The sequence below is a fragment of the Eretmochelys imbricata genome, chromosome 10, assembly GCF_965152235.1.
Source record: "Eretmochelys imbricata isolate rEreImb1 chromosome 10, rEreImb1.hap1, whole genome shotgun sequence".
Classification (NCBI taxonomy): Eukaryota; Metazoa; Chordata; order Testudines; family Cheloniidae; genus Eretmochelys; species Eretmochelys imbricata.
The window spans coordinates 25,495,199-25,522,228 of record NC_135581.1 but is presented as its reverse complement, the minus strand read 5'-3'; the positions used below and the strand labels follow the sequence as shown (position 1 = coordinate 25,522,228).

The 27,030-nt window shown below is 39.2% G+C and overlaps 1 protein-coding gene across 1 annotated transcript in view; it reads right to left on the bottom strand.

Moving 5' to 3' along the window:
• The window catches only part of USP7 (ubiquitin specific peptidase 7), a 102,272-nt gene that overhangs the window by 35,749 nt on the left and 39,493 nt on the right, over positions 1-27,030 (bottom strand). Inside the window, exons 2-10 of the mRNA XM_077829103.1 lie at positions 26,374-26,478; positions 23,652-23,850; positions 21,562-21,700; positions 20,605-20,693; positions 19,354-19,462; positions 10,345-10,475; positions 7,005-7,059; positions 5,703-5,783; positions 5,527-5,617 (exon numbers count right to left, since the gene is read on the bottom strand). Coding sequence (XP_077685229.1) covers positions 5,527-5,617; positions 5,703-5,783; positions 7,005-7,059; positions 10,345-10,475; positions 19,354-19,462; positions 20,605-20,693; positions 21,562-21,700; positions 23,652-23,850; positions 26,374-26,478 — 999 coding nt within the window. The remainder of the gene's footprint in view (positions 1-5,526; positions 5,618-5,702; positions 5,784-7,004; positions 7,060-10,344; positions 10,476-19,353; positions 19,463-20,604; positions 20,694-21,561; positions 21,701-23,651; positions 23,851-26,373; positions 26,479-27,030) is intronic.

The following is a 27,030-nucleotide window of genomic DNA, read 5'->3' as shown; positions in this document are numbered from 1 at the left end:
AACATTTAAAAAAAGAGCAAAATAATTTGCAAAATTTGCTCAAGTCTAATTGAAAATTTCTGTCTTTGTACAGTGAAAAAATATGTTATATTGCTTAAGAATTTCAAACAATAGATTGAGACTTATTTGGAATTAGAGGGAACAAATATAGATTTTAAAATGTATTTTAAAATGACAGATTTAAAAATCAGGTCATTAAATGATCCACTAGCTTTCTACACTCACTTCACTTTGTGAGTGACAGACAGTTACTTACCCGTGCTGTAACTGTTCTTCGAGATGGGGTGCAGATGTGTATTCCACTCAGGTGTGCAAATACCTAGTGCACTGAAACCGGAGAATTTTGCTCAGCCGTACCCATGAGGGTGATGCTCGCATCCTCTGGCCCTTGTAGCCCATCTTATCGCTATATAAAGGCAGCACCATCTCAACCCCCCATTCAGTCTCATTCAGTCCTGGAATCTAGGACTGGAGACTCATAAGCACAAGGGATGGAGGGGTAGGTCGTGGAATACATGCCTACACCCATATCTCATATCCCACATCAACAGTTACTGCACAGGTAAGTAACGGTCATTTCTTTGAGTGGTTGCTGACATGTATTCCGCTAAGGTAACTCACAAACAGTACCGGTAGGAGTTGGGGCTTGGAGTTTATTTAAAGAAAGACTACATAACTGCCTTCCCAAAGTTTGCATTTGATCTAGATACCAAGGTAACAGCATGTTTGGTAAAAATATGTATAAAGACTGGGTAGTAGCCCTACAAATGTCAAATACTGAAAAATTACTGCGAAATGCAATCAATGTTGCTCACTTGGGCTCTCATTGAATGAGTCCTAATTTCTTTGGGGGTGTGGTCTGAGCTACTCCAAAAGCTGTGGAAATGCAGGAAGTTATCCACCTGGAAACAGTCTGCGCAAAGACTGGCTGACCTTTGTTCTCACCCTCATAAAATACAAAAAGTCGAGATAATGAACAAAATGTTTTGGCCCTTTCCAGATAGAATGCAAGGCACCACCTGACACTTAACATATGAAGACACTATTCATCTGCATTTGAGTGCAGCTTAGGAAAGAATACAGGTAAGAAAATAACCTAGTTAGTTAAAGTCAAACTGTAAAACGACTTTGGACAAAAACCTTTGGATGTGATCTCAAGGAAACTGTCTTTGAGGAACTGTGTATATGGAAGCCCTACCATTAGGGCCTGCATTTTGCTGACTCTTCTTGTAGATTTTATAGTAACAAGAAAGTCTGTCTTCCGGAGAGGAGAGAGAACAGACAAGTTGCTAGCAGCTCAAATGGAGGACACATGAGGACAGGCAGTACTGTACTAAAGTCCAACAATGGGACCATTTCCTTTCCAGGTGGACTATACCTTTCAGAAATTTCACTACCATGGAGTTTGACTTCCCTGGGATTGGAAGATGGAATGCCAAGATCGCCACAAAATGAACCCTCAACAAGTTAAGAGCCAAACCTGAAGGTTCAAATGTAACAAGTAATCCTAAATGTCCTAAACACCGGCTAACATTGGTTGAATTCCGTCACCAAAAACCTCTTCCACTTGGCCAAATATGTAGTCCTAGTAGATAGTTTTCTACTATTAAGTAAAACACACCAAACTGCTTCTGAATATTGCCCTTCTTCCTCATCTTACACGTACCATCCATGCTGTGAAGTATAGATCGCTCAGCACCAGATATGCAACTTGGCTGTGGTGTCCGGTCAGTAGTTCGGGAAGGAGAGGAAGAGATCTGTGAGGTTGAACAAACAGACTCAGAAGGTTGGAGAAGCACTGTCTTGGCCAAGTCAGCAGAATAAGAATCAGTTTAGCACGGTCCAACTTCAGTTTGAGGACAAACTAAAAGATTAGAGGAATGTGGGAAAGGCATGCATCAGGGCCACACCTCAATTCAACTGGAAGGCATCGGTTAAAGACCTTGGGCTGAGTCCTGCTTGAGAACAAAACTGATGGCATTTTTTTGTTATCCTTTGTTGTACAGATTGACCGATGGGATGTCCCATTCCCTGAAGATGGACCTCACCACATTGCTCTTCAGAGACCACTTGTGGTTCTCAGAGAAAGTTCAGCTGAGATGATCAGACAACTGGTTTCAAGAACCCGATAAATGTGTGGCGGTGGGCATGTCATCCTGGATGCAAAAGTGCCAAAACTTTATTGCTTCTTGACAAAGCTGGTTGAAGCAGGCTCCTCCTTTTATCCATACTACATTATAATGGTATCATTGATAAGTATGTGACTGCTTGCCAGCCGCAGGACGAGCTGGCTGGTTAAAATTGGAACCAGAGGGCATTCTTCTGAGATACTTGTGTCTTCTCTTAGAGAAGTCCAGTTGCTTTGCAGAATAAGAAGGTTGTCTGAAATACTGTTGGGAGTACCAATGGAACTGCTGTTGTTGTTGCTGATCCCCATAATGACAACTTTTAATTGCCGGGGTATAAATCCCTAAGACCTATAACATAGTCCTGGCACCCTTAAAAGAACGTAATGTCTCATCTGTCTTTTCAGATAACAAAAACCATCCATCAAACAGTAAGTCTTCTATGATTTGCTGCATGTCTGGAGCAATGCCTGAGTTCTGCATCCAAGGAACCCTTCACAGCTGAGGACATAATCTTAGATGAGGTGTCCGCCACATTGAATGCTGACTGTAGCAACATCTTAGTCACTATGAGGCCCTCTGCCAGGGAAAAACTGTGAGAAGGGACTGATGGGGGTCAGAGCAGTCTCACCCTTACATAAGCCATGGGAAGGGTTATAAGGTCCTGAGGGCTCAAACACCTCTCCAAAGGGTACTGTTAAGCAAAGTTCTCTGGCTTTGGGGTGCATGTGCACACGAGTGGAATACATGTCTGGAACCCAGTGAACCATCTGCTTGGTTTACTGAAGACTTAGGTGGCTCTATATTTCTTGCCTTGCATGCCAATGACTTGCTTGTGTAATTAACAATTAGCAACTGCTACAGTGCTTGACTCAGTTAGCTGTTCTCTTGGTTTTTATTAACATGACTGTCTTTATGTAAAAATGGTCTGTGTTACTTAAAAGTTCATCTGCTCCTACTGATCATGCCTATAATACTCCTGGGTGAATTCTGTGCCACTGCATGTGTGCAGAATTCATGGCTCCTGCAGATTTCTTTGCTTCCCCGAGACAAATGACTTTCTCACAGGGACACAAAGGGAAGCTGCAAGAGCAGTCATGCACTACTCCCCAGCTGTGCAGGTACATTGTTTCAGGCACCCGGAGCAGCTGGTGGAGAGGTAAATCACTGCAGGGCTAGGGAAACCTCAGCCAGTTGCTCCTACACAGAGCCAGGATCAACTGCTAGTCCCGGCTGGGCTGGAGAGGACTACTTCTTCCCCTGCAAGGAGTAACTGGGGCTGTGTCAAACCTACCCTCAGAAACCTTCCCCAGCTGCAGGAAGCTCAGCACCCTCCCCTGCTTCCTGCCCCCATCGCTCCTCAGCTGCAGGGGGAGGAGTCACTGTATGGGAGCTGCTTCCCCATCTGCCCAACCCCCATGCATCTGGACCTCCCATACCCAGAACCCCCGCCAAGCCTCACCCCAAAGACCCAGAACCCCCCTAACCCTCCAGACCTGAGCCCCACCCCACTGAAACTCAACCCCTGCATCTGGAGCCCGCCTGCCTCCAGACTGCCACCCCTGCACCAGACCACGCCTCAGAGCTCCCTGCACTCAAATTCCCATCCTGATGAGCCCAAGTCCCCACCTGCACCAACTTGAGCTCCCACATCCAGACCCCATGCCACTGACCCCTAACTAGCTGCACTCAGACCCCCACTGCCCCACACCCCACTGTACCATCACTCAGATCCCCATGCTGAGCCCACCACACCCAGACCCCTCCGCTGAGCCCCAACCACTTTCCCCTAGAAGCCCCTGCAGAGTCCCATTGCCCCGGCACCTGGAACCCTCCCTCCTCCTACCCCCTCCCCAGGTCTCTGTGCATCTAGATCCCCCGCACACCTAGACCCCCCATTGCACTGACTGCACCCAGACTGTCCCACACAGAACCCTCTCACCCCACACCTGGATCCCCCCCACACTGAGCCCCTCCACACTTGGATCCTGCCTGGTTGAGCCTGCCTACCCCACACCCAGTGTGCCTGGTGCAGAGGGGGAGAGCCCCATTGTGTTTCTGGGGCAGGCCCAGGCCTTGTGCTATGTCAGGGTCAGGTGCAGCCTCACCACTGAGTCTGTGTCCCAGGGGCAGGGAGGCTGCAGGGTGATCTTCCACCTTCATGCAGACAGTGGCCTGTGCTCCCCCTGCCATGCTGGAGCCTCTGCATTTATTTATTGACAAATAAAACTTGCAGAATTTTAAAATATTGTGCATAGAATTTTTTTTACTTTTTGGCACAGAATTTTTAATTTTTTGGTGCAGAATGCCCTCAGGAGTACTATACTTAAATCATAATCCACTGTGGCATTATTTCTATTGCAGAAGCAACGAATTGAGGGTATTACAAAATATTATGACATCAGAAGAGGAGTACTGTATATACTCGTTAATAAGCGGAATATTTTTGGTAAAAAAGTGACGCATCAAAGAACGGGGGTCAGCTTATAAACTGGTCTACACCAAAATTTGATGATTTTAAACTCTATGAAATCATTGAACATCTAATACATTGTCGTTTTGTTTACCTGGAGCGTCTGCAGGCATGGAGCCCGCCCCTCTGTTCCCTGTGGCCACAGTTCGCCGTTCCCAGCCAATGGGAGCTGCGGGAAGTGGCCATTGGCTGGGAACAGCGAACCGCAGCCACAGGGAGCTGAGGGGCTCCGTACCCGTGAACTCTCCAGGTAAACAAAATGTTCCGACCCGCCAGCAGCTTACCCTGATGGGCCGGGAGCCAAACTTTGCCAACCCCTGAAATATAGGGTCGGCTTATGAAATGGTCATACAGTTTTTACTATTTTTACCTATCCATCTTGGGGGGTCGGCTTATAAACAAATGGGCTAATGAACAAGTACATATGGTAAGTAGGAAAAAATAGACGAACTCTTAAAATACAAGACGACCCTAACAAGAAATGAGGGGAAAGGAAAAAAGAAAAAATGGCCAATGCAAGCAGGAGATCTCTAAATCTGGGGTTCTCAAACTGGGGGTCATGACCCCTCAGGGGGCCGCGAGGTTATTTACATGGGGGCGTCACGAGCTGTCAGCCTCCACCCCAAACCCTTCTTCACCTCCAGCATTTATAATAGTGTTAAATATACAAAAAAGTGTTTTTAATTTGCGGAGGGGGGGGCACACAGAGGCTTGCTGTGTGAAAGAGTCACCAGTACAAAAGTTTGAGAACCACTGTTCTAAATAGAAAAATCTGTGAGGTATCTTCATGCTAAGACACCTACTTATGAGATCAAGGTGATGAGCCCTTGTAAATATATTTGAAGTCAGTAAGGTAGGTGGGTGCGAAGCATTTCTGAAAATCAGCCCCAAAATTTAATTTGTGCATACAGAATACATATCACTTACTATTTTTCTTTCCCTTTATACTTAGCTGGATGTCATAATAATCCTCTATTCGTTCAGACCGATAGTCTACATGTTTGCACTGAATGTAAGACTGCAAACAAAAACAAAGATAGGATTTCAATATGTATAAATAACAGAATTATTTGTAAAAAATTGTTAACTGACTAAATACATACCACCATCTTTCCTCTGAATAATTTAGGGATAGTGCCCTCTACACACGTGCCTTTCATTTTATTTTCCACATTATCAAGCAACTGAAAGAAATTAGATTTGCACTGTTATACAGACTGAACTACCTTTTTCTGAATTTGTTTACTTAAAGTATATAATTTTAATTTAATGATGAAACTTTGGGGACTTCACTTTTTCTTGTGCTACTCATGTGATCATGAAATATTAATCACTTGACATTGGCTTCTCCTTTCTGTTAATCCTTTAAGTCCTCCTTTCCCCCCAAATCCTTCCAGGGCTAGCCCCATGCCATTTCCCCATAGATTTGAAAAGCTTTGCAAAAGTCTGTGGTTGTCTAGAACAGCAGGATAAACTCCACAAGCAGAGTAGCTTCAAACTCTTCCTGGAAGGTGGAAAATGACTATATCACTGGCAATGCATGTAATCTCCAACCGCTTATGGAACAGAAACGGATCTTCCTTCTCAGTAAACAAAAAAGCAATAAAACAAAAAAGAGCAGTCATAATGAGGCTACCGTAAAGGTGACCTGCAAAAGATTTTTTTTTAAACTGGGCTTGTGCCTTTTAGAAATATTAGGAATGTAAAGTCTGGACTTCCCTGGTTTTGTTAGAGGACCACTGTGAACATTTTTCATTTAATTGAAGGAGCAAAGATGCTGAATCTTAACAGATTTCTATCCACAATGTTAGTCATTGAAGTTGTATAGCTTTCCCCAAATGCAAACATAAAACAGAGTTTTAAATAGGCTACAAATACCTTTCCCCTCATAAGTAAACTAATTTGTTTAGCTCTTGTGTTGTCACCATTTAACTAACTCTGCAGTCAGAGTCTTTCAACCCAGAAAGAACCTGAATTTCTAATTTAAAACAAGGGGAGAGAGAAACTATTCAAAAAAGCACCAAATTCACTCCCACCATCTTTATTCATCAAAGAAACAAGGGCGTAAATCCAGTTGTTACATTCCTTTCCAAGCCACCTTTAAATGGCATTTCTCCAATGCGACCTTACAAGGAGAGTCAGCACATTTGAAAAGTTTTCTATATTTTGTTTCTAAACTTTGCTTTCCCCTACAAATTGTGTCCCCCTATCCCCCGGTCCATAAATATAAAGGGCCACATAAAGCTCATGCTATATTTAGAAAGGAAGATACCATGTAAAATGGAACTCTCTAAGCCTTGGTTTACTCTAATATAAAGAATTAATTTCAGTATTAATAGGAATACATGCCAGGAGGCAACACCATGTATATATGCAGATATCAACAAGAGATGCTGGAAACTTACCACTCGACATAATTCCTGAACATCATGTTGCATGAAACTGTCTAAAGTTTCCCACCTTTATAAGACAAACAAGTAATAACATCACTATATTATTAAAGTGCAGAAATCCAGAATTTAAAAAAAATATTCTGATAAATCAATTTTAGAATAAGAGTTTAAATAAACAATCAGATAAAGGAAGATCTGAAACTGGCATCCTGAATAATTCCACTTTCAAAACCAGATAGACTGGAAAAATGCTCCCTTTTTGTTACAAAAATACTCCATCGGGTATTTCACTCAAGTGTCTTCTACAAAGGTAAACACCTGCTGTTCCTGTCTTAAAATTACCAGCGCTCTTAGCACTTAATATCTACATCTTATTCTACTTTCTCTTGTTTTAAGATTGGTGAGGGTCTGGACATAAGAGGATATTTGTAAAAAATTCACTGACAGTGAATTACTTTTTCTCTGAAAAGAAGTCACTTTTAGAGATTCTTTTGCAGACCGCACATCTAGACATATATCAAAGGACAGACATTAAGACTGGAATTTTGAAAGTACTCTGTGTTGGCCTAACTCTGCTCCCATTGACACCAAACATAAAACAGATGGAAGCAGAGTTAAGTCAAAACTGTGCACTTTTGAAAATCCACCTTAAAATATCACAACTTCTTTACTAGTTTTACTTTAAAGTAGAGGAAACATGGAACAACTTGTAGTTTTAACAATTTCAGAATAATATACCGCTGTATACTTCTATACCCCTCTACCCAAATATCTCAAAGAACTTTACAAAGATTAAATTAAAGATGAAGTTAACTGAGATACAAAGAGGTTAAGTGACTTGCCCAAGGCCATATGGGAAATATGTTGCATACCTAAGACCTGAAAACAGATTTCTTGCCCTCAAGTTCTGGGCTTTAGCCACTAGTCAAATTAAAGGCAAGTGAAATAGAAAAGGATTAATTACATCTCTATAGATATCTGATTACTGTGTAACATTAAAATGAATAATGCAACACAAATAGATGTTCCAAATTAAGAACTAATGGGCAGTACTGGCTTCTCAGGTCAAAGACAACACTTGCTACAGTGGAAAGTCAAACCTAGATTCTGCAGAATTACCACACCGCACCTTAAAGTGGGTGGAAGAGAGGGAAAAGTGCCTTATGGAGAGGAGTGGGAGTGAGGCTCAGAAGCTGCTGCAAAAAGGGGGAGTGGGGTCAGCAAGGCTGACTCATTCCCAGGGACCCCCCCAAGAAGGTGGATAGAGAAAAGTGAGTGGCTCTAATACATGCTTTGCCTGTCCCCAAATACTTCAGAGTCCCCTCTGCTTCACGTGCCCACACTGGAGCAGAGCTTCTAGACTTCAGAAGTGGAGGGTTAGGTAGCAAGTACTCTCCAGGTCAGAATTCCCTTTGAACTTGGTGGAAATCCACTACAAAGTCACAGTTGGCATAAAAAGCAAAAATTCCCTCTATTACATTGCCTTAAAGAGGAATGTTATAAACACCATACTAAACTTCATTGACCTTATAAGAAAGAAGCAAACCAAAGCTGATAGCTAGTGTTAGAAACAAAATGAGCCATATCTAAGTGCTTATGTTGCAGCCAACTTCACAGTATTTGAGCGACCAAGTCTGTTACCAAAAGCAGTGACCCTCCAGATGGCAATTTTTCAAACTTAACCCCTGCGCCTCAGTAGCAGTGGCAGATTAATGCATGGTCCTACAGAGCCCATGCCAATTTGGGGGCCTCCCACAGAGCGCGAGAATCTGTGTAGAATTTTTTTGGGGGGGAGTCCACCAGCATTGTGGCCCCACCCCCTGCTCCTGGTCTTCCCCCCAAAGCCCTGCCCCCTCTGCTCCTCTCCCCCATTCCCACCCCTGGGCAGGCCAGAAGCTGGAGCTGGACTGTGGTAAGAGCCACCCAGGGAGCCTGGGGCTGCTGTGGGGAGCCCTGGACCCTTCACCTGCCCTGGGCAGAGGGTCAGGGTGCCAGAGAACAGTCCCCCGGCCCATGACTCTATCCCCGGCATTTTGATTTATGTCACAAGAAACAGTGTGGTCAGGGACCTCAGTTTCCTTCAGTAATGTTGTTAAGTGATGAAAATGTGCTGTGGGCTACCATCAGAGATGCAGCTACCTGAAAAGATACTTGAATATCTGAACCTATTTTAAAAGCCACAGATGCTTCTATTTGAATGGGCAATCTAGAAAGCAATAAAGCAAGAAACTAGTTGGCTAATACAATGTAAAACAAGGAAAATTAATCTCAATTTCTTTATACCATAACTACAAATATGGTCCCAACACACTGAAAGAAGCCATAATTGTGACGTAAATGCACAAGCACAAAGCAGCAGACTAAAAGGTTTCTGCTGGATTTTGACCTCTAACTTCCATGTGTAGACAAATCTCTAATCTGGAATAAGGTAGGGTATGAATTTAAAGAAGATTATCTACTTCTGATCAACTCCATTTGTGGATGCTCTTATTCTGGAATAAGTGTGTGCCTAATTGTGAATTATTTTAATTCACTACCAAAGTGGATTTAGGGTAGATATATTTAGGATAATCTTAGATTTAAAATTATAATTTGTCAGAACATATTACAACATGGTACTAGACTGAAAAGACATTAGAAACTGTTTACTGAGGGAGACAAAAATCAAAGAGAAGGAACTAGAAAGGGGTGGATACAAATAAGGTAATTTGTATGATGTCGCACATCTACTCTGTGCCACAGAGATACATATTTCATGTTTTAAATCACAAAACAGGATATAGTGAGACGCGACAGAAAAGGGATGTTGGTACTGCATGTGTGCTCTGTACATGTTAAAAACCTTATCTTGGTCACAAGTAAGTTTTACAATGGTCATCAATGCAGAGTCACTAAAGGTTTAGAAAGACATTATTATTTTTCATTATATGATATAGATTTGATAAAAAGGGACCTGTCCAAGGCCCAATATGCCATTTACAATTTTAAGTACACAACTCCACTCTGTATTCTGTTTAGCCAAATGCATCATCCATTAGATAAATTATAAAACCAAATCTTTATTGCTGTAGATGCTGATGGTTACGTACAAGGAAACATTTGATTTTCAGTTCAGCTGACCTCAGTGCTGTCAGTTAGAAAAATGTGATTTTTTGGTAAACTAAGAAATATTAATAAAAGTCATATTAGGAAAGAATAACCATGGAGCGCTATCAGATTATTTTCTATAACTCTCTAAGCTATCCTTAATTTATTTTTACACGAAGCAAAGTACTTTTTAGCAGAAATGTGGAAAATTTTTATTAAGAACTTTGCTACATTCTAAAAAATATTTTAAATTTCTGACACTTACCCAAAGGATTTTGTTAGCTTTTTAGTTCCTACTGGTTTGTCACTGTGCTGAAGTTCATAGAATACTCTCTGCAATGCTAAAGGAACACTTTTGGATGAGTCATCTCCTTCTGTGGGCATCATGTACACAGCCTACAAAATATTTAGTTCAATTAGTACTTAAGAAAATGTGTTTCCTGCTCATATTGTTCAAGTCATCACTTGTTCCTGCTCAGATTTGTTTCGTAGACCTAATCAATTAACACAGCAGAATAATTTGACACAAATTTCCTACTGTGGTTTATTGTGAAGACTATTACTTACCTGTATTTGTGGTTCTCCAAAGCACAGTAGAAAAAGAAAATCAATTGATTATGCTCACTATAAACTCTTCTAATCATTTATAATTATTTTAAAAAGGAAATATGCTAAAGAGTTCAATAATTCCTTCAAACAATGACCATGCACTCTATGGGTATGCAATCATCACAGTAGGATTTGACATATACTGTACAATAATACAGCCTATTTGAAAAATGACTTTTTTTTCCAATTTGATTGTATACGTTTGAAAACTATGTGAAGGTAGAAAGGACAAAAATAAAAGCGTGTGTACAGTGGAGGCTTTTGGGATCAGTGCGAGATCCATTCTTATTTAACATCTTCATTAATCGTCTGGAAGAGGGTCTGAACAACATGCTAACTAATTTCACTGATTACTCAAAACTTGGAAGGGTCAAGGACAACAGAGAAATTATAAAAAGGAACCAAAAAGGATTAGGAAATATGGGCAGGCAATGCGATTCAGTTTAGAAAAATGTAAAGTACTCAGGGAAAGATAACTCCCAAATGCAGATATTTAACGGGGGAAACAAATTTAAGAAGCATTAATGTTAACAGAGAATAGTGGCAATAGCAGAGAGCAAATTAAACAAGAGCTTGTAATAGGTTAGGGACACAAAAAAAGCAATTTTGGGCAGAAAAATGAAGAAACATCACCTCAAGAAGCAGGTAGATGATGTACTGCCCAGAAGTGAATGCAGTCTAATAAAAAGATGTAGGGTCTTGTGATTAAGGCACTGAACCAGGACTGAGAAAATCTGGTTCAATTCCTGGTTCTGCCACAGACTTCCTGAGAGACCTCGGGCAAGCCACTTAATCTATCCTGTGTCTCAGCTCTGCATATGTAAAATGGGGCTAATAATATTTCCATATATAACTAAAGAGTTGGCAAGGCAAATTCATTAATATTTGTGATGCGCTCAGATACAGTGGTGAGGGGAGCCAGACTAAAAAAATTTAATAGATTTGATTGATACAGACAAAATAAGGAAGTCTAGAAAAGAGCAACAAAAATTGTTTAAGAGTTGAGGGACCAATTAAAAAGATTAGAAGATCTGAGGAGATAACAGCTACGGGGAGGAGCCCAACAACAGTCTTCAAATATACATAAAAAGGTAAATGTTTAGCGGGACCAGGAATTTAACATGGTACAATGAGGAGAGTAGCAGTAGAATAACTAAAGTAATGGAATAAAAATAATACAGGAAAATATTCCTGAATTCTGGAAAACTTCTGGACAGTGAATCTATTAGACTTTGGAATAGTCTCCACAAGAAAGTGAAAGTCCTACCATATTGGATACAAGAAATGATATTACGGATAAAAATTACGGACAAGTAGGCAACAGTATAAATATGCATCATGTCCCTCTTCCAGTTCTGATTTACACGATCTGAGTGTATGGAAGGTGACAACTCACTAATTAAACTCCGTATCATAAGGCAACTAGATGTAAAACAGCATTCTGATGGTAAAGAGGGACTATTGGCACCTTTGTACGGTAAACACAAAATTACTTAGCTACTTCAAACAAGATGACTAGTTATTCTGCTTTCCTTTTTCTTAACTGATTTCTCAAATTTGAATTAGCTTTCCCAAATGAAGAAAATATTCTTTCCAAACCTGCTGCTGAAGACAAAAAATCAAGAATAGTAGTTCAAAACATTTTGCATCCAGTTACTTCCACCAATTCAGTAATTCAATCTTCTTTATAAAACTCTGAGAATGAAACATGTATTTTGGGAATAGCTGTGCTCCAAACTTGATAGTAATTAGCACTAGTATATGCCCAGCTCATAGCACCTAGAATTTTCTGGAAGAGTATCTATCTAGGTATTTATACTACACTTTTCATGTTGGTACTGGAGTGCCTCACAAAGTAATCCCAGAGAGAGAAGGTTCTGGGCAGCGTTTCTCTACACTCATCACTCAACCAAAAAGCCGTATTTTCTAGAAGCATTAACCCTGCTGTTCTGTCCAAATTCCAATTCAGGTATCAGTAGCCAGAATTCTCCCTCCATTTTCAACTGCAGAAGATGTTTTTCAGTTTAATGCTGAGAGCAGAGAGAGCTCAGCACCTTGCAGGTTCAGTCCATATAATTTATGTTACCTTGTTATAAGTCAATCTACCCTGGGCAAAGGTAGTAAAAGAAACAGATCCAGGATCTTGAGTCTTACATATTACAGGCACATAATATTAGCAGTGATTCATGACACTTTTTTAATGTCTACGAAAACCTCCTTCTCACAAAGAACACATAGAAAACTGGTGGATTGACACCACTCACACTGTTTAACCAAAATAAAATATCTATATAAAACACAATTTTATCAAATGCAGTGCAGACAAATATAAGATAAATCACCAGAACTAGGTTATCAAAACATGTTTTGGGGAAAAAATATCAATATAAACACACACAATATTTAGACGGGCAGACAGTGTGTGTGTATATTTTCCCCCAAAAAAGTGCATACTAGGGATTCCACAACCTATCCCAGTACTTAAATATCCTTAGAGTTAAGAAAATCTTTCTAATATCTAACCTAAATCTCTTTTGCTGCAGATTAAGCCAATTACTTCTTGCCCTACCTTCAGTGGTCAAGGAGAACAATTTATCACCATCCGCTTTGTAACAATCCTGAACATATCTGAAGACTGCTATCAGGTCCAGTCTTTTCTCAAGACTAAATATGCCCAGGTTTTTTAAATCTTTCCTCACAGGTCAGGTTTTCTAAGACTTATCATTTTTGTTGCTCTCCTCTAGGCTCGCTCCAGTTTGTTCACATCTTTCTTGAAGTGTGGCGCCCAAAATTGGACATAATACTCCAGAGTAGGCCTCATCAGTGCCAAATAAACTGGGACAGTTACTTCCTGTGTCATACATACAACACACCTGTTTACACCCCACAATGATACTCGCCCTTCTTACAACTGCATCATATTGTTTAATTGTATTCAATTTGCCATCCACTGTAACCCTAGATCGTTCTCTGCAGTACTACTGCCTAGCTAGTTATTTGCTATTTTGTATTTGTGTTCTTGATTTTTTTCCTTCTTGGGTGTAATATTTTGCATTTGTCTTTATTAAATTTCATTGTGTTGATTTCAAACCAATTCTCAAATGTGTCACGGTCCTTTTGAATTTTAATTCTGTCCTTCGAAGTCCTAGCAACCCCTCCCAGCTTAGCGTCATCCACAAAATTTATAAGCACATATTCCACTCCATTATCCAAGTCATTAAGGAAATTATTGACTAGTAAGGACCCAGGACAGACCATTGCAGGACACTACTAGATAAAGCCTCTGAGCTTGACAGTGAATAATTGATAACTATACTTTAAGAATGGTTTTTGGGTTTTTTCCAATCAATTGTGGAGCCATCTTCCAGAAATTTCATCTAGACCACATTTCCCTAGTTTGCTTATGAAAACGTCATGTGGGACTGTGCCAAACAACTTACTAAAATTAAGATACATCATGTCTACTATTTCCCCCTATCCACCGGCCAATAACCCTCTCAAAGAAGAAAACTAAGTTGGTTGGGCACGATTTGTTCTTGACAAACCCATGTTGACTAATACATACCCCCCTATTATCCTCTAGATGCTTACAAATTTATTGTTTAATAATTTGTTCCAGTATCTTTTCAATAACTTAAGTTAGACTGGTCTAATTCTCTGTGTCCTCTTTGTTTCTCTTTTTAAAAGATAGGTACTATGTTTACCTTTCTCCAGTCCTCAAGGACCACACCTGTCTTCCATGTTTTTGAAGATGATTGCTTCAGCTAGTTCCTTAAGTACCCTAAGGTGAATCTTAGGCCCTGCTGACTTGAATACATCTAACTTACCTAAATATTCTTTAACCTGTTCTTTCCCTATTCTGGTTTGTTTTCCTTCTTCCTTGTTGTTAATATTAATTGTATTAAGTATGTAGTCACAATTCACCTTGTTAGTGAAGACTGAAGCTATTATTTCTATCCTTCATTCACATCAGGATAGTTTCCTGTTGCACCTTTAATATTGCCTCTGAGAAACTGCCAGCCCTCCTATACTCCTTTTTCCTTGGGACCTTACCAATCAGTTTTCTGAGTTTGTTAAAATTTGCTTTTCTAAAGTCCATCATCCTCATTCTGCTGCTCACTCCTTCCATTCCTTAGAATCATGAAATCTATTACTTCATTATCACTTTTGCCCAACTTGCCCTCTACCTTCAGATTCGCAACCAATTCCTTTCTGTTAGTCAAAATCAAGTCTAATATATATATATATATATATATATATATATATATATATATACACACACACACACACACTTTTACTACATATAAATACAAACACAGGTATGAAAATATCAGACTTACGCATGAAAATTTCCATCTCCCTGATAAGTCAAAATTATCAACAATAGGCTTCAAAGCAAAAGACGATTGTCCTGATTTTCAATAGTGCTGAGTACCCCAAAATCAATAGGAACTGTGTGCTCAGCCCTTCTGAAAAATCAAGCTCTGTATATTTATTTCACATTCCATTTTCAGAGGCATCTATGCAAAGCAATTAGTTCCTTTTTATATATCCAATCATTATACTGATTGATAAATTTGAAATAAACTCAAATGGCCATTGACTAAATACATTAGTATATACACCGTTAAATGCTAAATGTTTCTATTAGACACACAAAGTGGGTGAGATAATATCTTATTTGATCAACTTCTGTTCGTGAAAGAGACAAGCCGCCCACAGAGCTCTTCTTTAGCTACACAAATCTGACTTGAAGAGCAGCTCTGTGTAGCTTGAAAGGTTGTCTCTTTCACCAAACAAAGCTGGACCTCATCCCCCTTGTCTCTTTAATGTTCTGAGACCAACACAGCCACACCACCACTGCAAACAACAAAATGTTTCTATTGTATGTTATCACAAAGTGATATTTAATTTATGCTTCCCTTGCTTTTCCCCCCTGCTTGTGTAATTTAGTGTAAATCAGCCAATTACTCAAAGTTCAGTCTGAATTTCCAACCAAGATAAACAATTTATATAATATCTTCCCTTGTAAACCATCTCACTGAAATGTCCAGTCCACCCAAAACTGAAAAACTTGTCTCAAGATCAAGATATAAGGCATTTAAATACATTTGGCAAAACAACAATCTCAAATTAACACCTGAGATGTTCCCCCTCTGGGGATGAATGCAAGAGAATAGTAAAGACATGTGGGGACAAAGTCTGAAAAGAAGAGGCACATAATCAGGCACTATGCAGAACACATACAAAGAGGAACAAGATAAACTTGTACAAGCAAGACAGTGTTAAAGGAAAGTTTAAATCCATTGCTTAACAGAGGAAAAGCAAACACCATGACAAGAAGGGGGAGGAAATACTTCACCCTTTTTTGTGAAATCTCAGGCAAAGTAACTACTGAGTAACAGAATACATTGGATGATGACAAGGAAAGGGAGAGGTCAAAGCAGAGCCAGATCAGGAAGGAACAAACCTAAATAACTTTACATGAAATTACAAACATCTGTCTAAGGCCCTAAGGCGTGATCAAGAGAATTAGCACAAAGCTTGAAAAAATTACCATATACGCTCTAGCTGGAGGACTAAACCTACTAGCTAGAAGCAGAGACGGAACACTGGGGTGGAGAGGCTCCAACAGTAAGATCCAAGGGCAAAGCCCTTGTGAGAAGCTCTGTCCCTGGGCCTTGTTTAGATTTAATCAGACACCTCCCAGCCACAGGCCAATACAAAAGCTTAAAGTTCTTCCCCTTCTAATTGCTATAGGAGAGGAAGTGCCTTGGTTCCTTCCCACACCCTCTTAACCTCATGGCTGCTGTATGGGGGGGAAAGGGTCTCTGCCATTTTAGACTGCTGTTGGGCGGAGAGAAGAAAAGGGAAGAAAAGGTCTTTTCTCCATTAGCCCTCCCCCAGACTCCATTTTCGTGTCTGATTCCCCACAAGTAACTCAAGTGCTTGGCTTTCCTAATGCTCACTGCTTTTCCAGTTGGATTATTGAGACAATTTTATTTTGTTCACAGGATTCTGAACAGCATCAGTAAAAACAAATAAAGTTCTGTTAATTTTGCCTTGCTCAGAACACTACATTGGTTTTTACTCAGTGTACATAAGAAGCTCGAAACAAATTTGCTTAGAAAATAAAAACTTGAATTCTGTAGAAATTGATTGGCTAGGTCTCCAGACTAAGAATTTGTTCTGTTCAACAATGGTACGAAGACGACTAGAAGAAATACAAATCTGTACCATTCACAATTATTTCAGGTTGGTTAACCGATCTTACTCTACAGTGGGTTGAAGTCATGACCTAAAGGAAAGAGGAGTGTCCAAGAGATTCCAAGGCCATTGTGGATAGTGGCCACCTAAGTAGCAGGCCAAGAGTCCCTATACTTCTCTTCCTGCTACAGGTGATCTCTGAGTCCTGCCAAGGAATGTTAACATACTATGACACTGATGATAGCTGAGAAGCTGGTACTGTCCCCAGTGCAGACATAGGCCTCCTGGCTTGCTCCATCAGGTTCTGCTTGCATCTTAAATCCCTTGCCACCTGTGTCATGTTCTTAGAGATGGAACCCCTGTCCTTAATATACCCCTCTCCAAGGCACAATAAACACTGCATGCAGGGATCACTATTCAGTATAGCCCTTCCACATGACCGGCAATGTTCAAATCCTGGTGAAGGCATTCCACCAGAAAACTACAGCTAAATAACCGAACTAACCAACCTAAGGTACCACTAATAAACACCTTAGTGAACTATTTGCAAGAAGGTCTCAATGACAGAGGGAAAGGGGGCAGTGTGAAGAAACACTACCTAGAGTGATCCGACTCTAGCCACGGGCTGTGAGAAGTAACTGATGGGGCTTGGGGCAGAGCTGCCCTTCTGGAGCTAGGGCAGGGGCTATAAAGCAAAGGGTGTGAGTGCCATCTCTGCAGGTACTGCTAGGCAAATTTCTCTGGCTCTGATGCGCTGGGTGCGCACACACGCCTTAGTGGAACACCTATCTGCAGCCACTCAAAGATGGTAAATTAACGGGTGTATCATGCAAAAACAATCCAGGTATTTAAAGGCATGTGTTCTATTTTTGGTACTATGTTTCAGAACAAGCAGCACAGTGCAGAAATAAAGGAGAGAGAAACAAAACCACAGAAAGCATAGTGGGGTCCTGGTCCATCACTAGGGCTCCTGGGCACTATGGTAATACTAATATTAATAGTAATTAAAAGACTGGAAAATGGGCCATACCATAAAGGAAAAACTGAGCTGCCAAGAGAGAATATGGAATCTCCCATCATTGGAGATATTCGAAGTTAGAGCAGACGCTTTTTTGTGGATTGTTGAAGAATAATAATTTTAAAAATAAAATAAAATAAAAAAAAAAATCATGCCCTCGAGTGGTAGGATATACTAAAATCAATGGAGACCTTCCCTAGATCAAATGATTTTGAAAGTCAAGATTTCTTAATGCAAATGCCCTCTTCTGACTAGCAGGGATTTAACACGAATTTATTTAGCAAGTAAAAAAAAAAAGTAAGGTGTTGTTATCCCAGGCACTATTTCACTATACTAGGATTACATGCTACATAGCATTTCCATGTTGCTTTCTTGAGATATTTATAAGAACAAATATTTTGCTAGCAAGAGCTAGTTTTCTTTTGATAAGACATTTTAGAATATACAAGGAGACATGCAAAAAGAAAATAAAGCATGTAAGCAAAAATAATGCACTGAAGTCAAAATTAAATTATGTTTAAACCACCCAAAATACAAGTCAATACTGCTTTAGTACCACCATTACGTAAGGGAAGATACTGGCTGTAACTACCAATAATTTTACTGCACTATATATAAAAAAACAGGGAGCATAAATGAACACACAAGCAACACTGGAAAATAAATATGTGTAACTTGTGAAGCAAAACAGAAAAGATGACTATAAACTGTTTTAAATGGCCAAGTCACTGACAGATACATAGACTTTACAAAGGTGTGCATATCTATCTATCGGTAGATAGCCAACAGATTGAAAATTAAGAGTTGAAAATTATTCCTTTACCTTGTCTGCTGCAAAGGGCTAAGTTAAAGTATCCTTTTCCCGAAACAATTTTTGGCATCACTAACAAACCAAGCAGTGCAGCAATGGACCCTTAACTCAGGCTTTGGCATGTACAAAGGTATTTAGTTTATTTTTCAAAAAACAAAAAAACAATAAACCCATGTATAACACACCTAAGTATTAAGACAAATTCTCAGATCTGGTCTGATACAAGGTGTACATCATGGCATAAGCCATGTAGTCCACTAAAACTGGATTTTTATTACCAGAAGTTAATTAAATTGCAATTTATCAGGTTTTGAGTACACTAACTACACTGATGTTGTAACCACCTTTTCTAGCTACTTGACAGAGCCATTTGTTTACTGAGTTAAAGAAAAAGGAGCTAACAGAGAGATTGAGAACCGCTTTGAAAAAGCAGAATAATGACCAAATTGGGTTACTGTGCTCTGAAGTTTTACAGAATGAAGGGGAATTTTTTGAAAAGGAGAAAACAAAGAATGGTAGTGTGTGTGTGGGAAAATAGAATGGAAAGCTATTTAAAACAAAAGCTATTTTGAAATATATCATTTTTGCTATTTAAATATTTGAAATGAAATTACAATGCTATGTCTTACCTTTCGTAGTTGATTTGTGAAAAATAAAGTCTGTAACAAACTGTTCATGTAACAGGTTGCTCCCTGGTTCTTTAACCCAACATATCCCGTGTGCTTCTTTGAATCCCACCTGGAAAGCAGTTAATGGTTAAAACTACATTTGATTATACATATAAAACTTAACCATAATACAGATATATTTCTATAGAACATTTGTTTTAGGCCAGTGGTTCTCAAACTGTGGGTCGCAACCCCAAAGTGGGTCGTGATCCCTTTTTAATAGGGTCGCCATGGTTGGCTTAGATTTGCTGGGGCACAGGGTCAAAGCCCGAGTCTCACCGCCCATGCAAAGCGGTGGGGCTCAGGCTTTGGCCTCCCCATCCAGGGCGGCAGGACTAGGGTGGGCTCAGGCCCTGGGGTCGTGTAATAATTTTTGTTGTCAGTAGGGGGTCGCAGTGCAATTAAGTTTGAGAACTCCTGTTCTAGGCTAACCAGTTCTATTAACAGAAGCTTTGTGCTCCTTAGTATTACATTCTGTCTAAATAAAACAGATTACACATCACAACTGCCTGTCACCACATACTCTTAGGATTCCAATACTTCTATAAACAAAAGGGCTGTTCTTTTGTTAAACTTCCTTTTTACGATTTTCTGAAGGCTCCCAGAGTGACAAGCACTTCATTAGTTATCTGTATTTAAAATTCAATTTTTAAATTAAAATTTGCAGTTCATAGCAGCCATCTTGCTGAAAAGTGGCACCCAGTAGTATAAGAACTCAGCATCACGTAAGGCAGTTTTAAAACTTAAACAGTAAAGCAGGATTAAAACTAGGTGTTCAAACCACTGATGATGGCAACCATTCTGCATGACCGTGACATTAACACCAAGAGTGTCAAGACCACAATGGCAAAGACTGTAGGTCATTTTAAACTGAAAAATAAAATTAGTTTATACATACTGAAAAGCGTTTTGCGCTAAGTGAAGTTACAGACGGTTGCATTGAGCAACATAGGTGGAGAAGCTACTGGCACAAAAATCTCTGCAGCTTTCGAAACATGGGTATATTCCCCTTGAGATGCTTCATCAATTCATTCTGAAAAAGTGCTTTGAGATCTTCTCCTGAACAGTACCATACATTACTAATAAAATTAGATACTTCAACTGAAACTCAAATGAATGTTCTAAAGGTTGACTTTTCTGTACACTTATTTGCTCAAGAGAGGTGTATTTCTGCTCAAGAGAGGTGTTTGTTTTTTTTTCAGAGATACTTACGCCACTCCATGTGGAGCATCCGCTTGAACATAGACTTCAAAAGTAACCTTGTCATCTTCTATAAATCCTTTTTCAGGATCAGTAACTTCCTATAAAACAGAAATAAGAATATGCAATTTGCTGCAAAACTATCTTCTGAATCCTACAATGGGGAATGTAGTGAAAAATCCAGGCTGGATATTGCTCAGAATCTGCACATTTAAGTAAGCAACCATCTATGCAGTTCTTTTACTCAATAAGCTAAAAAATTATTGAAGGATACCAATTAATCTCTAGGACACTGAGCTCAATATATAGATAATTTTAAAAATGTCTCAATGTAAAGTCTTGTTTCTGGCTTTTATAGTTTTTGCAACAGTATTTCAACTCCCTGTGGATAACAGAATCAGTAATCAAAAGCTTTGTTTTGACTTAAAGCAGTTCATTTAGGAAACTATTCCAAGCAAAAGAGAAGAATTAAGACCCCAGACTTCCATAATGCTTAAAAAGCTGTCTCAATTTAAGATGAACATTAAAAGTAGTATTAATTTAAAATGTCTGTACACACGCAGAGAACATGGGAAATGAGCAAGAAAACCTAGGCTGCTCTTAAATGACAGTGATTGTGACCAACAAGATTTAAAAGAAACTTGGTGGAACAATTTTTATTAAGTGAAGTATCAGTAAAGATGGGGCAATGGAGGAATGATGGAATATTTATATGGGTTATTAAGTCCAGGTAAAATAGCTAAAAGGAATCTGCACTATGATGCGCAATACATTAGCACTTAAACGTATCTTTAGTATGAAACCTACTGATACCACACGCATCATTCAGACACTAAAACAACACTTGTAGGAAGAAATTTATAAATAAAAGGTAACTAAGGCAGTATTAGAAGATCAAGTGCATATACTGGACTGACCTCCCAACCCAGTAATAGCCCATTATTATAAAACTAATATATTGTTACTTACACTCCATGCCATAAAGTTGGAAAAGCCCCAGTCATTCTCCTTATGAAAGAACAAGTGACTAATACGACGACTGAATGATTTTTCATCGTCCTTGTAATTTATTATCTTGAGAACTGCCTGTGCATGGCAAGACCATGACCTATAAAATTAAAAGATAACACTTGAAACAAATTTCAATTTTGTTTTCTTCAGTAATAAACACACACTTTTACAAATTTTACTTGATACACCAAGTCCGTATTTGTACACAGATGTCTAGGTCACCTTTGCTCCTCACTAGATTCTAAGGCTTGTTTAACTGCTGTGAGGAGCATTGGTAAGAACTAAATCTCCGGTTTTTGGGAGCTGCACTGTACAAAGTAATGGTTGTTAAAGAGGCCATACTTTTTTCAGGAATGTGGTTTCAGATTATGTCCCTCTCTGAGAGCAACTGCTACACACAGTCTTAACTGATTCCTCCTAGGATTTTTTTTTTAAGGATGACAGTGATTTCTCATGAGCAAGGTCAGAAGTCTTTTCAGAAAGTGTTCATTAATATTGCTAAGAAATAATAGCCAAGAGAAAAATCGCTGTCTCCTGAAGTTTCTTGTCAGAAATCACTGTGGCTAACTATTCACATCAAGCATGGTATACCGTACTTATGTAGGGTATGAGAGATGAAATACACTACTACTTCAAGAGAAAACGAAAACCAAGAAAACAATGTGGAAGAGTAACTGCCATCACTCAGATTGAACCAGAAGTGGTGTGTGATATCATGCAAGAATGAACCCATTGCACTTGACAGGAAACTTGCTCCTCCACAAAGCAGCATGTATCAATGCAGTCTCAGGAGACCACCCAGCAAAGAGGCAATGCTTTCACTGATTTCCCCCCACCCCCATGCTGCCCCTCACCCTCACCCCACACACTCTCCCTATGTCAGAAACTCAAACTCTGTAAGGGGAGGTGCGACTCTCTACAAAGTTTCCCCAATAAACTGGTGGGCCTGCTACTTACAAAATCAAATATTTTGTCCAGCAACTGCCAAAGGCTGGGGAACGTTGTCTCTCTCAACACAGAGAGTATCCTGTCTTTACAAATGCAGACTTCCTTTATTAGAGTTGCAGATGAGTCGGTTTAATGTGCTTTGCCACAAATTATCTATGGGATCCTTCCCTTGGGGTGTGAGCCACTGCTTGCTGTGCCTGACAGTGGGTGATCAAACTGCCACGGCTGGTGTGGATAAAACCACATATTTATGATGCCTACTCTGGAAATGACTGGGTTTCCTCTTCAGGAAGCCATTACTTTTCTTGCTGGACAGGTTCACTTTTCTTGCATGGTTCTTCCCTCCTTCTGTTCAGACTTGGGGCAGCACTGAAGGTCTGAATTCTCATGTACAGCTATATTCTGACAGGCAAAATTTATGAATATAAAAAATGCCATAGTCAATCAGACCAGTGATCCTTCTATTCTGGTATCCTGCCACTGACCGTGAGAAGCACCAGATGTTCCAGAGAAAGATGAAGGAAACGCGTGTAACGTACAATTATGAAATAACCTGCCCACATGGAAAGTTTCTTTCTAATCCCATGGGACTGTGGAAGGGCAGAAAGCCATTGTTTTAAAATATACTAGCAACAAATGCTCTTCCTGCCTAGTTTACCTAGCAACTGCTGTATCACAGAGATGGATTTATAGCTCAGATTGGTTATGGGGATATTTAGTAGTATTTTAGCATAAAATTGGGACAAATCTTCCTTTCCCAGGCCAGCAGGGTGGCAACGTTGTTGAGGCAGTGTGCTCCATCCTGACTGAGGGCTCCTCTCATTGCTCTGAGCAGTCCAAGAGAAGAATGGATGAGTTCCATCAGGGATTTTTGGCCAAGTAGGCCTAAACGAAGGATCAGTGTTGGGATACGGGGATTTGAAGGTGGGAAGCAAAGAGTATATGAGAAGCAGAAAGATCTTCAGAGACCAAAAAGCTTGTAAACCTCCTCTCCTCTGTAGAAAAAACTAGATTAAATAATTTTACCAGATCTTGGTCTTGCAATACAATTAAATAATGCCATATATGAGTTTGTATATTAATTATTTAAAGGGTCTTACGTGGAATCAGATTCAGCATTGCACTGAAGAAAGAATCCTACACTTTTTTGGTGTGGTCTGTCTGGGTACAGTCGTGGCATCACCATAATCTTCCATGGCAAATTCCGTACAAAGCAAGGAGGACTGAGCACTGACTCACTGAGCCTGTTGAAACGCTCAACTGTAAACTGAAACGTTGCTTCTGATCGCCAACTTGTGTCTGTAAAACAAAAATATAAGACAACTAAAATGAAATTTAATAATGTGAAGATATTCTTCACCCCACAATACACATTTCAAAAATACAGAACAAGGCGTGCATAAAGAAAAGTTTAACAAATCAATAAAAATGTGTAACATTTTAAATATTCACAAAGACTGTATTGTTAAATAACCTGGTCCCCGGCAGCACCTGCATATAAACTCTATCGTTCCCAAGTGTGTCAGTGATCTTAAAGTACCTGTTCTTATATTACATTTCTTCCAATAATTCCTACATCTTGATGACTTTTCCCCTGGACAGAAAGGCTTTTCCTTTCACTAGAATGGCATATAACAGTTGAATCAAACTGTTGCTAACCCATCGATCCTCAGAGAAACCATAGTAGAACCTCAGAGTTACGAACTGACCAGTCAACCACACAACTCTTTTGGAACCAGAAGTACGCAATCAGGCAGTAGCAGAAAATCAAAATAGCAAATACAGTACAGTATTGTGTTAAATGTAAACTACTAAAAATTATGGGAAAGTTTTAATTTTTTTTTTTTAAAACAAAGTAAGACCACAGTTTCTGTGCTTGTTTCATTTAAATTAAGGTGGTTAAAAGCAGCATTTTTCTTTTGCATAGTAAAGTTACAAACCTGTTGTAAGTCAATGTTCACTTGTAAACTTTTCAAAGAACCACCATAACATTTGGTTCAGAGTTATGAACATTGAGTTACAAATAGAATAACCTCTATTCCCAAAGTATTTGTAACTCTGAGGTTCTACTGTAAGACACTACTAATGACCTCTTTGGCTAACTGATATTAACAGATTATCTAGTATATGAAAGTAACACACATTCCTGGGATTTTCAGTCTCACCAGTGTCTTTGAGAATGCTGCAGAAAGTCTAAACAACAGAGTCCTGAAATAAAACTCTTTTTGGTAGATGAGTCACATATTTTCTGCGTAGCTCTTATTCTAGAATGTGTAAAAGAATGCCTCTCAGCTTGGTCAATATCATGTAATGCCCCTGATTTATGAGAGCAGGATAGAGCTTTTGTATCATGAAGCTAGTTTTCCCTCACACATTTATTCTGTCCTTTCAAGTCCAGGACAACACTTACTTCACACACTTTTTATTAGTAGAAAATAAGAGTAAAATCTTCTTGAAGAAGTCTACATCTCTACACCTGAGGTGTTTGAGAAGAATCAGCTGCATTGCCCATGTTTTATTATACCCTGTAATTAATGCAGGTGAGGGAGACTGATAACAAAAAAGAGAGATTTTTTTAGGAAATATCCTTAATGCACAAACTGCTGGCATTTATTTTATTTGTTGCATTTGTCCATGCTTATAGTTAAAAGATTATTCTTCCCTGCCTTTAGAACTGTTTCCTATAGCATTCACGCAAATTTAAAGCTATTCTAACTGAAGAGGAAGTAGTTTATCTAAGTATCGGCCTTCCTTATCAGCCATGGTCACAATTAGCCTCTTTTAAACCTTACTCTCATATGTACATAGCAGAATAAATCAAGCAAAAGAAAGGTATAATTTTATATAAACTCTTTGAATCCCTTTTGTGCTATTTGGCTAAAGATCAAGAATATTTATTCCCCTCTGTCTGCAGTCTGTGCTACCATTTTCTCTAAGGCAATACTAAATAACCCTTTACTACCACTGGTAACAGTCATTTGACATAACTACCAGCCAGTTATGGTTTCAGCCAAAATGCTCTCTCTTCTTGCCACCACACAGAGCACAACTCTTTAATGTGGTCAGTATCCAAACCATTAAAGGTTTTATAAGTCAAAACAAAATCTTGAATTGCACTCAGATGAATCAGAAATCAAGCAGAGAATGCATGTAATATGCACCCAAAAGGAAATACCTCTAAATAAGCCGACAGTTGCATTTTGCACTAGCTGAAGTTCCCAACTAGTTCCCGCAAACAGAACATTTGATGTTATAAAGGTTTGGATCACCAGAATGAGGTCCACTTCCAAGAAGTGTCACCACTGTGTAAAACTTATAAAAGTTGTCTAAAGCTGCTACTTGACTACTTAGCAAAACACCTGGGGACCCCAATGTACACTCTACTGGAAATGCCTGCTGGGACAGCTGCAAGTACAGTGTAAAGTAATTTAATGCACTGTATTTCTCATAATAAGTGGTGCATGATACATTTTAAAGATCATGCATAATACCACTCTCTGGCAAGATTTAAAATGAACAGGCATTTACAACATGCTTATTTTTTCTGCTGACAGCTTTTGGGATCCCCACTCTTGAAGAATGACTACTCTAAAAGGCAATTCCCATACAGAAATTTAGATATTGTTTTATTTTCTCCATGGAGAAGCAATAACCCTTTACCTGAAATAACATCATTATTAGAATTTTTTTACATCAGTTTTACTAGAGCAGCACCCAGATGCCCTAATCATGATCATGGTACCACTGTGCTGGGCACTCTACAAATATAAAATAAATGACAAGTTCTGTTCCCAATGATACTTTCATGTCATATTTACTTACCATCTTCCATGTCTTCTTCTGTGTTGTTGTGTCCATCGGCCATAGCTACATTCCCATTGATGACAGGATTTTGAGTAATTCTTGGTGGATCATCTGTATCTCCAGCTAATAAGAAAAAAAAATTATCAGTGACTTAATGCTTGTTACATGGGAAAATTTCAAAATGACAAACATTTTCTGGTATAAAGAATACCAGAAAAAGGCACTCTTATTCCGTATTCTTACTCCTGAATAAGTGTGTCCACACACACAGTCATAGCTATAATTATACCACTATAATTCTGCTGGTAAATTTCCTTGTGTAGGCAAACCCTTACTGGTTAAGTGTCATACTAACGCAGAACAGACTTAAAATTATAATTTCATTCCTAACAGATATATGTACTTTCCTATATGGCATTAGTAGTCCAGACTGATAGTTTTATTAAATACAATACATATATATTTAACAATTTCTAAATGACTATTCTTAGGTCCTTTCAAACGGCATACAGTTAGAACTGAAGTAATACTGATTAATCGATTAACAGACAAATTAATTTAGTCTAAGACTGGCTGAATAAGCAGTCTTATTGATTGCCTTTTAAAGGAAAAGCAAGCACTATAGCACATGTAAGAGCAAAAACTTAGGACGTTTCATTAACAAATATTTAAAAC